This window comes from Ophidiomyces ophidiicola (genome assembly GCF_022830035.1).
Source record: "Ophidiomyces ophidiicola strain CBS 122913 chromosome Unknown scaffold_16, whole genome shotgun sequence".
Taxonomy (NCBI): Eukaryota; Fungi; Ascomycota; class Eurotiomycetes; order Onygenales; family Onygenaceae; genus Ophidiomyces; species Ophidiomyces ophidiicola.
In genome coordinates, this window is record NW_026054656.1 from 174,166 (window position 1) to 188,041 (window position 13,876).

The 13,876-nt window shown below is 53.4% G+C and overlaps 2 protein-coding genes across 2 annotated transcripts; one reads left to right on the top strand and one right to left on the bottom strand.

The window, feature by feature from the left end:
• Positions 1–6,749: 6,749 nt before the first annotated feature.
• LOZ57_004162 (uncharacterized protein) lies at positions 6,750–9,680 on the bottom strand (the record flags this gene model as incomplete). The annotated part of the gene is made up of 5 exons (XM_049253208.1): positions 6,750–6,877; positions 7,963–8,242; positions 8,329–9,375; positions 9,429–9,464; positions 9,522–9,680. 5 exons carry the CDS (start codon positions 9,678–9,680, stop codon positions 6,750–6,752), a joined length of 1,650 nt encoding a protein of 549 aa, XP_049107803.1.
• Positions 9,681–11,059: 1,379 nt separating this feature from the next.
• On the top strand, positions 11,060–13,771 carry LOZ57_004163 (uncharacterized protein; the record flags this gene model as incomplete). The annotated part of the gene is made up of 7 exons (XM_049253209.1): positions 11,060–11,149; positions 11,219–11,287; positions 11,348–11,408; positions 11,478–11,579; positions 11,640–12,869; positions 12,934–13,436; positions 13,493–13,771. 7 exons carry the CDS (start codon positions 11,060–11,062, stop codon positions 13,769–13,771), a joined length of 2,334 nt encoding a protein of 777 aa, XP_049107804.1.
• Between the last annotated feature and the right edge of the window lie 105 nt (positions 13,772–13,876).

Below are 13,876 nucleotides of genomic sequence, written 5' to 3' on the forward strand. Positions count from 1 at the left end.
ACGGAGGAGTAACAGGGCGAAGGAGACTGTTCGTTGGGATATCTTATCCATCGAATGAAGGGCCGGAGGCTTAGCAGCAGTCAGGGAGGAGAAAGGCCGGCGCCAGATGCATATATGGAGAGTGGAGAGTGCGGTAGCAGAGCGGAGATGAAGAAGAAGGAAAAAAGGAAGAAAGAGGAGAGAAGCAGAAAGTGAAAAGAAGCCGGGGGGGAGGGAAGATCAGAGCGGCGGGCGCGGGGGAGAGAGTTGGCGGACGGGCGAGCAGAACAGGACGAGAAGAAAGGATGAAGCCCGAGCAGGAAATCCGGATGGAGTTGGAGGGGAAAGTATCAGCGCGCGAGGGGGGCGGCGAGGACGAGCCGTGGGCGTACCGGCTAGTACGGTACGGCAATACGGTATATGTACGGGTACGGCGCGAACGCACGGGGCCGGCACAGCGGGCGTAATTTTGCCGGGGAGGGTTTAGCCGAGGGGGCGCACTGCCGTAATTACCGGTCTGGTATGGAGGAGGAGGAGGGGGAGAGCAAAAGAAGACCACGACTCCGCAGCGGTAATAAAACGGGCTTCGCCCAAGACGGACCTCCGCGTATCAGGAGACGATGCTGGGCAGCCCACGCTCAAGGGCGGTGCAGGCGACGCGACCAGCTGGGCGCTTAGAACGGCTATATATATATGCAGTAATAATTATGGCGACAGGCTGGCTGCGGATACCAGCTGGCCGGGATGCTGGATTCCAGCGCGTTGGAGAGGCGATCGGCCGAGTTGCCAGGCCGAGGCGATGCTGATTCACGGCCACGCACAAACCAAGAAGAAATGACGATTGGCAAATAGCAGAAAGAAATAGCGGTGATGAAAGGGCTGCACGGAGCAGATCTGCTCTGGGAGTGGGAACCGAGATAACGGGAGTGTAATAATATATTATTCTCTGGCTAGACTGATGATAAGCGGCCGTCGTTCCAAGGCGCGCCCTGGGATCGCTGATAAGCGCCAGACCGGTGGATCTCCGTCACCACACCGCCGTAGCATATATATATATAAATACTGTTATGCTGTTGCTGTTGTTGTCGTTGTCCTCCATTCCCTCTTGGCCGATGCTGTCAAACTGGCCGCACAAAGCCATCCACGCGCCAAGCCGTGGAGGTGCCACTGCGCCCGCCCTCCTCTCTCGCTCTCCGCCGGCCGATCGCGGGTTTTGCTGCGTCTCGCCGCCTCGCTGCCGCACTAGCCCACGCCGGGCTAGCGCGGAAAGCCCGGCGTCCCCACATTTCATAAATTCTTTTTTTGGGCGATGTGCGCCATGGAATATGCCTGCATATCTGCTGACGGAAATCGGTGCCGAGCCTTGGGACGTCATGGCCGCCCTTACCGTACCGTACTCGTTCCGCCCTGGTATGTGTGCGTGTTGTTCGTCCCCGACGTGGACGGCCACCGCGACTGTCTGTCCACGCCTGAGCGGGCGCTGCCCTTCACCGACCTGCGTCTTCGCACACACGACCATCCGACTTCACCCAGCAGGCAATCTAGTTAGCGCCAGATGGGCGTTGTTGCTTTTTCTCTTTCTCCTTTTTTTTCGGCTGCAGCCATCGAGGAACAGCTTCGTGGGGCCTGGCGTTCTGTGGGTCTTCTCCCCCCCATGCGTGTCCACGACGAGCTGCAGCTATGGCAGAAAGGGCAACGTCTCGCGCGAGCTCTAAAAATCTGCCTTGCATGGCCTACTGCATATCGACAGATCAAAACACTACAGTCTCATTCTTGCCGTGGTCGCGTTCGCGGAAACGCCAGAGATGGCTTCTCCCTCCCAACCACAATAATCCCTATGTCGATGGGAGCAAAACGAAAATTAATTGTCGCTCAGACTCAATCGACACCGCTTTCCAGGGCCAATTCTGAGGCAATTGCTCTGCCTCATTAATGGGTCATGCTATTGAACCAGCCCGGCTCTTCTCCTTCCCCCAGCTCTTGTCTTGACCGTCTTAAGTTTAGTAATTAACAAATACTCCTGCCCCGGCATGGGGCAATCGAAAGCACAGACACCGGTCCGGCTTTGCTTCCCAGTGGGCCAAAGACAGCAGTCCCCAAGAGAAGCCAAAAAAATGTCGCAATTATGTTCCTCCGTGCCCAGTATTTTTTCGCTAGCTTGTCATGGTAAGAAAATAGCCATGTGTATTTTCAATAATCGATCGTTGACCAGGGGTTGTCGTGTTATGATTTGAGGCTATTTATTTTATTCATCCTGACACGCACGGCTTTTCCGGTTCCAAGCGGGCGTCTGTCGTTTTACTTTCCTTTAAAAAAACAGCACCATAGTCTATTCCTACACCGCTCATCCTCTCCTCCCTACTTGTCTGGTACTCCCTTTCTTATGGGGTATTTATTTCCTTTTTCGCGAACAAGCAAGGGCGAGAAAATGCTTGTTTTGAAATTAGACACGCGACACTTTGGAACCAGTCTCAGATGAAGCAGTGGTGGACCAGACAATAATAATAATAATGGGTTTCAATTTCCAAGAAAAATACCTACGCTATTTTATTTGTCAACTCATAACTATATGCGTACTCCATACAAAAAATCGGGAACCTACGCCTTGATGTGTTTCATTGAAAAATAAGAATAAGATAAAAATGGGTTTCGATCCTTTGGCGAGAAAAGCTGACAACACATCATCTAGGGTTGGACGAAAGCTGGCCAGCGACGAATCAACATGTGATGCGAGGTCAATCACAGATGCAGATGCAAGGCAACATTGAACACTTTCCTGTTCTGCACTGTTGAAGGTGGCGAGAAGCTTTGAGACGTGGATGCCCGCTTAGAGGCGAGGCGAGCATGTACTGCGTACGGTATGTATGTATGTATGTCTCTCTCAAGTTCGCTGGATTGTCCTTTTTCTTTTTTGGATTCCTTTTCATCCAAAGTTCAGAGAAAAAAAAAATTTTCATTTTGTTTTGATTGCTCCGTCTTTACTTCCTGCAGGTCTTGGATGGTCTTGGGGAACAGAAATATTTCTCGCATAACTGCCAAGCTGTCAGCCAAGGTGATGTGAAGACGATCAACAAATTCCTCAAAGCTTCGCCATGGAGAAATAAATCCGGGGTTGGATCACCCTACTCGTGTTGGTGTAGGAGGGGGAAACTTCCTTCCCGAAAAGCAACTATCAGGCGTTGGGCGTGCTCTCCGTCCACACTAGACAGCCTCCCCGCCTCAAGAGCAAACCTTAGAGAAGCGTTGATTGACCTCCGATTGTCGCCTATCGTAGGTTTGCGGGAGGCGTGAGACGCCGCGTGCGGAGAATCGCCGCGCTACTGGCTGACAACGACATATCACGGATAAGTGCTAAGAGCGGCTACGACTACGACTACGATTACGCTGGAGAAGCCATGGTATACACGCGTTTGAAGTGAAGACCAAATAAAAAAAGGGGCTTGACAGGGGAATTATCGAGTCATCGACGGAACAGCATCCTGGCATTCCTGTTTCCGCGCTGCACGCTGGTCCAAGCTCTTCGAAGCTGCATGCGGCCCTTGCCACAAAGGGAGCATGGGGGTGGTCATCGTCTGGGTTGTCGACAAGCCAGCTTTCGCACGGCGAAGGCCTGGCCGACGCAGAGCATTCAGGTTTCATCGATTCCGTGCCCTAGGGTGCCCCCCAGCCCCTGCCTTGCAGTCGGCATGGGGGTGCTTTGCAGCTGGAAAAGAGGAACCGCCCATAGCCCAGGTGATATCGTCCAGGTGTGTTCAAGCCCTCGTCCGGCCGCCTATGTACCGTCGCTGCAGCGAGCTGCACGGCTGGTACATACATGCACCCAAGCCAGCGGCCAGAGATATTTATATCAGCACGGCGCGCGCCTCCACTCCTGGCCGCCTCACTTTCCGTCCCACACACGCAGACATACGAGTTACAAGCCCGTACAGGGCCAGCACGCCCGCCGAATGCGGCATTTTTCGCAGCCATTATTACGGCCATCGCCTGGAGTTGCAACGCCATGTTCACGTGACCCACGTGGCTGTTTTCCAGACTGCTGAGTGCGTGACGGTACAGTACATACCGTTACACCAGCCCCGCGGGCCAATGGTAGCGGCGAACGGCCCGATCGCCGGCCGTTCTGGAGTCTTCCCTCTTGCAGCTAGCGGTAACGGCGACCGGCTTATGTCAGCAGGGTATGGAAGCTGGGTGGCAGCTGGGTTTCTGGGTGCGAAAAACCGGTCGGCGTGAATGAAACGGCCGAAGCGGAGCAATGGAGCCTGGGGAAGTCTGGCGTTGGGAGGCGGCGGCGGCAAGACACAGCGACATCATCGCCAGCCAGCCAGCCCTCTGCCCAGCGCAACGCAGCAAAAATACGGCCAACAAAAACCGAAAAAACAGGCCACCCTCGTCTTCCTGGCCCCGAAGTCCCCCATGCACAGGCCCCGGGAATTGGCACTGCGGCCACCCTGCAGGCGTGGGCTCGATGTACGTCAAAACCGCCGCCAAGCAGCCTGCAAGCGCGGCTTTCGTGCATGAACAAGTCGCGGGTTTGCCCTTGGACGGCGGCGCCACGTGCCCTCCTGCTTGTGTGGGATTCGAAGGAGCGAAAGCGGCAAGGAGCGCGGAGAGCGAAAAAGTATATAAAGCTGAGCGGGTGTCAGATGACGGCGGCGGCCTCGAGTCGAGGGGAGGGGAGGGGGGAGGTTCGTTGCGGCGTCGTCAGCGTCATCGCGACCGTCAGCAAAGCAGGCATGCTTCGAGCCCTACGGACATGACGGCAGGATATGAACTAACTCTGGGGCTGGCTGCGGGCTGCCCCGACGTGGCCACCACCACCCCCAGGCTGGCTGTTTTGCCGCAGAATCGTTCCGGGCGGTGCTTCGCCTCTCGCTTGCTCGCTTGAGTTTCGCCTTCCCGCGGCTGCCGCTGGACCGCTGCTGACTCAGATTGTCTTACATAAGCGACTCCCATGGCGTCATTGTTTGGGTTCTCCGCGTTGCTGCGCGACCCGCCAAGCGCAGTTCTGGCGCAACCCCCAAGGCCCGCCAGCCCAGGCGAGCGCAGCGGAGCGTCCCGTCGCTCACTCTTGCCCGTGCGCGGAATCGCCCCGTGACTGCGCGTCGTGTCAGCTCGCTCTCAAAAGGGCCAAACCCCGCGCAGGGCCCTTGCCGTGCTGGTCTTTGCGCCCAGAGACCACTTACGTGGCTGCGACCACAACGCGCGCGCGCAGAGCTGGGCTTGTCGCTTTTGCGCGCAGCTGGACCTGAAGCCTAATAGGTATCGAATGATTTTTTCCCTGAGGGTGTGCCCAGGCACCCATGCCGGGGGATGGCCAGAGCAGCGTCATATGAGGCCGGTTCCTGGACATTGTTTTGCGGTGCCATTCGGATTCGCGCCTTTTTTTCAAGGCCGGTTTGCGATGACGATGACGCTGATGGTGCTGCGGCTTGCTTACTTGATACAGAAACTTTTTCCCCCTTCGTTTGCGATTATCAACCGGCCGAAGCCCATTCGTCGCCTATTTCTGACGTGCTATTCATTGGTAGGGGAATTGGGTGTTGGATCGATTCCATGGTCGGCCACACACACCCCTTTGACTACTGGAACCGTTGGCAGCTTGTCGATCGAGCATGATTACTGATGGTTACTGAATGGGGAGGGAGGGAAAAAAAATTGGGCAGGCCCAGTCTTTTTTGTGGCTTTTCCCGCGAGTGTCATTGGGCATTTCGGTGACAATTCCTCCGCAAGGGAGGAATGGGCGCTCAGATGTCTATCTGCATACGGAGAATATGTATGTTTGACTCGTCGTTGGAATGTTCCGTGCTTCTCCGGAGATGAGATACGGGTTCGTTCGAGGCTGCGCGTTTCAACATCCATGGACGAAGTACGGATACCCCCCGAGGCGTTAGGCATGAATTGGCTCAAGTTCGGTCTGACATACGTACATACATCCATTAAGAATGAAAATATAATACAAAACGTATCTTCGATACTTTCACACCCCCTCACCCCCTCTCTTTCTCTTTTTGGCCTGCTGTATGCCGGTCTGCAAAAACCAAAGTCTGGCTCAGAACTTTGTGTATCACCATTAAAAACCAGACTTCCAAGTCTCACAGACCCCGAAAACATGCAAACCAAAAAGATCTGTATAAGGCTGACTGAAGCGAGCTGGGTGTGCTAGACACACGATTGTCTATCGTGAGCATGCCCCGCCATCAGACACCCACGGGAGGAAAAAAAACCAGGCTTGGATTCAGAAATACCGGCACGATGGAGGTATATTGCGACCACCGAACGTGTTCAGTATCACATTGTGTAGTATGGATGTCTGAAGTCACATATATGCCAACATACAGGCAATAACGCCCGCATTCGGGTCCCCTCCGGTTGATAGCGGTACACAATCCCTGATATTAACCAATTTAGGGACCGAAGGGAACCGGAGCTTAAATCGTAAAATAACTAACCTCCAATTCTATCAAATAAGATAACACCGCTTGCTATTAAACGTGGTATGTATATATCTCCTTTGGAGTCCGTACCGCTATCTTGGACCTATGACAATTGTACAGCTGCAGGTATCCCGTACGGAAAATCTGTATATATCCCAGGTCCCACTTCCAGCGTACCGAGTTACCCGCACGCCCTGCCTGCCTGCCCCTCCCTCTCCCTCCGTAAACTTCTTGTAACCATGAAGCCCTGACGTCTCAGGCCGCTTCGGGCTCCTACGTGTTCCGAAAGACGGCCCAATCATCGTTGAAGATATATATGGAATATCAACGTCCATGTTAAGCTTTCAGCTCCGCTTCCTCTTTCAACAGCTTAATTGCTCGCTCACGCAGGGCAAACTTCTGGATCTTGCCGCTGGCCGTCTTCGGGAACTCGGTGTCGCTCAGATAGAACACGAACTTAGGCACTAAGTAGGAGAGGTTGCGGGGTCAGCAAGAGGCTGGATGATCAGTATGGACCGCGTAATGCGCAAAATAAAGACCGAAGCCTAGAGTCTTGAGCGCACCGGAGAAAGAGAGAGAGACAACAGAATGAAAGAAGAAAAGATAAACAAAAAAAAGAAACGACAGGATTTGAGTTACATCGGGAGGGAGCGGTTGGCCAGCCATCGCGGCCCACGGACGTGACTTGCTGATCGCTGGGATAGACTTTCAGCAACGCGAGAAGAGCGTTTCCGTGCAACCAGCCGGACAGCTACCAGACCGCACGTGTATCGCGCGCCAGTAACACTTATCTAGCAAGCTCTCGAACAGAGTTGGGGAGGATTTGAGACCGGAGGACAAGGGCAAAAAAAAAAAAGGGCTGGCCTGAAGAATCGCAGCGGCGGCGGCTAGCTAGTGCTTGGGACCAGGCCTCGTGGTCTCCGGCGTTGTACGCCACTGGCTGCACGCCGCACACGATCGCATGGATTGGGCGAGAGAGAGCCCAGATCGGCCCCGAGGTCCAAAAGATGTGGCGGCCGCTAGTTATCGCCGGCCACGAGCTGCGCCAGCGACAGAACAGCGCAAACTCTCTGCAAGGACGGGACTGACTAGCGACGTGGGCAGGACAAAAACAGGGCAGAGAGGATGAGCGTATCGTTATTTACGATACAGACGGAGAACGGGGGCGCATGGGGAAAAGAGACGGGGCTTTTTGTTTAAAAATAAACGAGGGAGGAATAAAACGCAGGCTGTCTGAGCTCGCTGGTGCGGTTGATACGAGATGTTGGGAATGCGCGGTGAAAAGAAAGGAAGAGAAAAAAGCAAGGAGAGCGGCCCGGCCACGAAGACAAGCAAAAACAAGCTCTCGAAGCTCTCGTCTCGACCAACAGTCGGGACCTTGGCGGGTCGACGGACGACGCATCGCGATATCAGCGACGATCCCCAGGCCATTGAACGGTGCCCCGGGTGCTCTCCCCGCACGGCACTTGCGTGTGCTTCATGACGAGAACGTCGAATACGAACTCCAATGGAAAAAAAGAAAAGAAAAGCAGCGGAGAAGCGTACGTACCCAGATGGCTGCTGAGCTTCTTTCTCACCCATGACCGAATCTCTTCGATTGTCACCCTCTTCTGTCCCTCGTCCCGTGCGACGACGAACGCGGCGACGACTTCACCGTATTTGGCGTCCGGCACGCCGACTACAGACACATTCGAAACGCCAGGGTGTGCGAAAAGGCAGTTCTCGATCTCCAATGGGTGGATGTTCTCGCCTCCCCGGATGATAAGGTCTTTGATGCGGCCCGTGATGGTTACGTAGCCGTCTGCTGACATCGTGGCCTCGTCACCGGTCTATAGATCCAGACGGTTAGGGCTTTGATAAACCCCACTTTTGGAAGGGAAAAAAAAATCAAAAGCAGAGGGGAGAGAATACTCACATGCATCCAGACTTTCCCATCTTGATCTTTCCGCATGGCTGCAGCGGTTTGTTCTGGGGCGTTCCAATACTCCTTCATTACCAGATAGCCACTGACAGCCAACTCCCCTTTAGAACCAACTGGTAAGATTTCGTCGTGGTCTACCGGATTGACCACTTTCGCTTCCACATGAGGCATCAGCCGGCCAACACTGTTGATGCGTTTGTCGATTGGGTCATCTGTTGTCGTCATGCACGACACGGGACTCGTTTCTGTCATACCGTAGCAGATAGTGAGCTCCGTAAGGTTCAGAGTTTTGTGCAATTTCTTCATTAACTCCGCGGGAATACTACTGCCGGCAGCGATTCCCGTTCGCAAGTACTGGAAACTCTCGTATGGGACCGTGCCATCCGCTAGCAGCTCTAGCTCCTCGACGAACATTGTAGGGACACCATAGAGTGCAGTGCATTTCTCTTCCTGGACTGCCTTGAGAGTTGCGACCGCATTGAACGATTCAGAGGGAAATACGATCGCAGCGCCATGGGTTGCTGTTGCCATGTATCCCAAAATGCAGCCAAAACAATGGAACAGTGGGGGTGGACAACAAACAACATCTTTAGGCGTAAGAAGCATCCGGTCTCCTATTTGCGCCCCGTTGTTCAGAATTGATCGGTGGGACAAACAAGCTGCCTTTGGCATCGACGTTGTCCCGGAAGTAAACTGGATATTCACAATGTCGTTTGGATCGAGGTTTTGAAACGGCAAAGGGCTCTGGTCCTGTGAAAGCTCGGACAGGAGTGAAGAGAAGAGCGTCGTGCATTGAAAAGCGGATGTATCGATGCGGCCGGGATCATTCTGCACAAGTACAATGTGTTTGAGCGAAGGGACCAGCTGCGACTCGATTTTGGGGCCGCTGAGGTTGGTGACAATCTGCGACAGTAATGGGATATTCGATCTGGGCTCGCGTCGTGGGAGGTTCGCCTCGGTGCTGATGATCAGATGAGTAGCCGACAGATGACCGAGAGCTGCTGTCACTTGAGCGATGTTGAAATTCGGATTCAAGGGCACCTTGAGGCGTCATTAGCAGTGAGTACCACTTAAAATGCTTGGTCTGAGCTCACCAAGATTGCTCCTAGCTTGAACAGGGCGTATGTAGCCTATCCAGAAACAATTTTAGCTTGGAGCCCGTAGACATGCCCGCGCAGATGCCATACGACTGCGTATTCAATGCCATTTCCCAGCGAAACAGCTACCCGGTCTCCCTTTGTGACTCCTATCGATGCCAGCCCTCGCGCTAAGGCATTGCTCTTCAGATCCAGCTCGTGATATGTGAGCCTTTGCTGCTGATGCTTCGAAATAACCCTGGCAAGCATCGTGTCAGCACTGGGCCTGCAACCGGGTACCATTCAAAACACCAACGCTGTGTTATCTCCATGCTTATTCACAATGTTCGCAAAGTGGTCTCCAACGGTCTGCTCGAACAACGGGGGCTAGAAGAGCTAAGCTTGCTTGCAAAGGTGCAGCAATGGCTAGTTAGCTCCTGGATTCTAGACATCAATGGCGCTGCCGCCGGCCTGGCAATGCAAAGGGTATTCCTACTGACCTCCGACGGGCCACGGGCATAGCTTTGTGTAAGCATGCTTCGCCTGCAGCCGAGAGATGCAATCTGCGCTCTGCAGAAGCGTGACAGTCTCCACAGCTGAGAGCGGGCCATTGTGTCAAGGCTCGAGGAGGTTGGGACCGGGGAAGGTCAGCAGGGAACGGACAGGGGCGAGCACGGTCGTTGCAGCAGAGCACAGAGCGACATTGGTCCGCTTTAACTATCCAGCGGCGCTCCGAAAAGTCTTGGTCGGGTCGGCATCGAGGTCCGCGCTGTGCGGGGAGAGGCCGGCGCACTAGCTCTGGGGAGAAACGCGGAGAGACGGCTTGGCGGGCTGGCGAGAGCGATTTCGGCTCGCGAGGTCCGACAGGCCATGAAGCTGGCGAGAAGAAGCGAGCAAATGCAAGGGGGAGAGCTGCTCGTCGGCGGTGGTAAAACACGCTATCGTCCAGTGTCGAAATTGAATTCTTGTCGGAGACCCGGGCCAGTAGGCGTAGTTAGCTACCTCTCAGTGGCCACCCGGCGCTCCGACGCTGCCCAGACAGCCCGGAAAGGGTCCCGGTTCTGCCGTTGCTTCGAGACTGTAGAGCTCAAAGCCGATATCGTATTGCTGTAGCCGAAGGCGCGAATGGGAGCCCGCGGGATCAGACCCTTGAACGTTGATGCCAGAGAATACCTAGACGTAGCGCACAACTATGCTCCGTAAACTCTGTAGGAACAACTTCAGACGGCGCTCGGAGAATCGACGGTTTGAAATATCCACTGTCCATAGAGTGTTCTTATATCAGAGGAATTGCGCCGTGATGGAAGGAGAATGCGAGGACGAGGCGGTATCGCAGGCGTCGTGTTGTCTCCCCGCCTGTCACTGCCGCATCCGGAGCCGCCAGCTGTGATGTCCTAGCTAACGACCTCGTTCATTAACTCGCGAGGCATCCGCATCGGCGCTTCTCCAGCTTGTCACAACGCCTACAAGGCCTTCGCCGGCCCATGAAACCGAGAAACTAGGCCATCCGCTGCCCACGAATCGGTAACTAAATTTAAGTCACTAGCCAACCTCCCGCTGCCAAGACGAATGACGCTCGTCAACCCACCGTTGCTGTTTTCTCTTCTGCACCGCGGGACCAGCCCAACTAACTACGACGCGGCGAGGCTATGGCGACTGGCACTCCCTCCAAGGAGGCAATCGACGAGTTCGTTGCCATCACGAATACTTCCAGGTATGAGGCGGAGTGTTTCCTGAAGGTAAACCGCTGATTGTTTCCGCGAGTCAACCCTCGTAGTATAAGTCGCCCACAGCTAACTTCTCGCCAGGCACATAATCTAGATGCGAACCAAGCCGTCAATGCCTTCTTCGAGAACCCTACGAGGTGTCAACCAGAGGTGAGTTGTTATATGACGCCAACTACTGTGCTCAAGGCTAATGTCCGTTGGTTACAACAGCGGGACTGGCCCATTACGCCTTTGCTACAACCGGAAGATTTCACGTATAAAAATGCTCAAAGTTAAGACTGTCTTCTTGAGGTATCCAAAACATGCAGAAGTTGTAGCTGACTATATTTCATGATTGCAGAATCATTCCACATTGAACATGATAATAGTACCTTTACGGCGCCGCCCTCGCGCCCGCCGTCCCGGATTGGCACGAATACAAGCACAGAAGCAGAACGTGGAGGTGACGATATCCCCCGCATATTGCAGTTGTCTCTTGATGCTGACTAGGCGCTCTGAGTAGACAGCGACTGTAACATGACTCTTGAGGAGCAGGAGGACCGTGAGATGCAACAGGCCGTTGCGGCATCGCTCGGTCGTGATTATGACAGCGAAGGACAACAGAGTGGAACTGTAAGCACCCATGAGAACCAAGACCAGCAATTCGGCCCAGTCCCGTCGAATGATGCCAGCTCATGGGCCATCACACGATGCAAACCATCTCCAACCACCGAAGTGTGTGTTAACCCGGATCCAGAGGGGCGAAAAAGGGAGGACGGCATGCCAGCTTTTCTCCGCCCTGCGGAAGATGCGCCTTATCTTGCCGCCTGCCTCACAATACTGCATGAGATTCCACTAGCGCGAGAAGAACTCATTGCGAGGCATCGTATAGAGGCGGACTATGGTCATCATCCAAACTGGTGGATTGGAGTAAGGGCTCTAGCAAAGACGTCTCAACCGGAGGATAGTCGTGTCCTCATAGAAACCCAGCGTCTAATGGCATTTCTAGACGGCACAACCCGTGCCTTTGGGAGTGCTGATGTCCTTGCGCATCGCTTGTTGATCTCAGACGATGTTCCTGATGGTCTTTTGGCGGACTTTCTAGCAAAATGGCAACTGGAGGCCTCTCCACAACATCTTGATAATTCTCGCGACCATCGTATATTTCAATCGGTAGTCGTCCAAGAATACATCAATTCACGTATACCTCTAACGAAGATACCCTTTTCCGTTGCAGATTTGGGAAATGACCTTGAGGGTGGTAGCACCCTGTACGACGTCCTAGATACCAACCTCTGGCCTGATTGCACCGATGGTCGGGGATTTGACGAAGCATATATGGAAAATGTGGCTCCCATTTTTATCATGCGAATATCGACGTGCGATGAAAGGAAACCTGTCGGGGTCAAGATTCCAGCCACTTGGTACTCGGATCGCTATTTACAGTCGAATCTTGGATTTGCTAGAACACTGCGAGAACGCCGACGTGAAGCTAATGTGAAAATAAAACGCCTGGATAAGCTCATTGAGAAATATTCGGCTGGTCAGATGCCCAATGGCGAAACAATTCCGTTCACATCCCTGCTGGAAAGCACGGCCACAGGAGCTGGAATAGCGATGCAAAAATCTTGTTGCACTGATGCATTGGACGATATTATAATGGCAGAGAAACAGGCACTTAGAACTGAAGCGTCAGAAAAACTAATCAACGATTTGAGAGCAATCGCGGAAAAGGTTGAGAAGAAACTTAGTTGTATGATTTCTCCCACCCCCTTCCTTTTGTCCATATCCTCCAGTATTCCTGACACATTATGCAGTCTTGCACGAGGAGAAGGAACGCGTGAAGAGCGAGTTGCAGAAGTTTTCCAGGCATTTAACCGTCGATGACGGGAAGGATGGTGGTCCAATTCACAAATACAAATTACGTGGCGTGTGCACCCAACGACACATCTTGTACATTCTGAAACGGATTCCGGAGATAGAGTCGGTGAAAGAAACATTCCAGGATTTGACTCCGGAGCAGGAATGGCAATGGTGGCGGATCAGCTACTCTGTGGATGATGCAAAGGAAGCTGCTTCGAGACGCTCTAAACACGAGCTGGCACGCTCCGCACGGGATGGAAGCCACTATGTTCTTGACTCGTCGAAGGCCAGAGTGAAGTTGCCTGATAATACCGAAGTTACTGGTTTCACCATTACGACGGCCAGAGAAGTGGAGGTTCTCCGGGCAGCAAAGGAGGAGTCTCACACAGCCCTGCTTGTCTATGCGAATGAAGATGCAATCTGCCAGCAACAGTTTGACTTACCAGCGCCCCTGCAGGTATGGACTATTCCTACGAACAATTATGCGTGTAGCTAACATGAATATACGAATAGGCTTTTGTTGATCATGATAACCAATTGTTTGAGAATGAAATCTGTACTTTCAACCAGGCGCTAGAACTGGAAGAGAAAGAAGATGATTCGGAAACAGTGGAGAATATAGTGCTAGATCAGATGGACATGGATGGGGTAGTCCAATCTGAAGGCGACTTCCCGCTCACCCATCCCGAAGAGCTGGTGGATACAGTCTCGAACCGCCGGGCTCCCCCTTCTAGTCGATATTGCTCGATTCCAGCCCCGATCAAAGAGGAAAATGAGCCTCAGGGAGGATAGGATCAAAGACCAAGCCGCGATTTTTTCCACACTGATATTTGCGTGTATATGATATATTATATAGTAGGGGTTACGCCCATTTGCATTAACAGAGCACCCTGTATT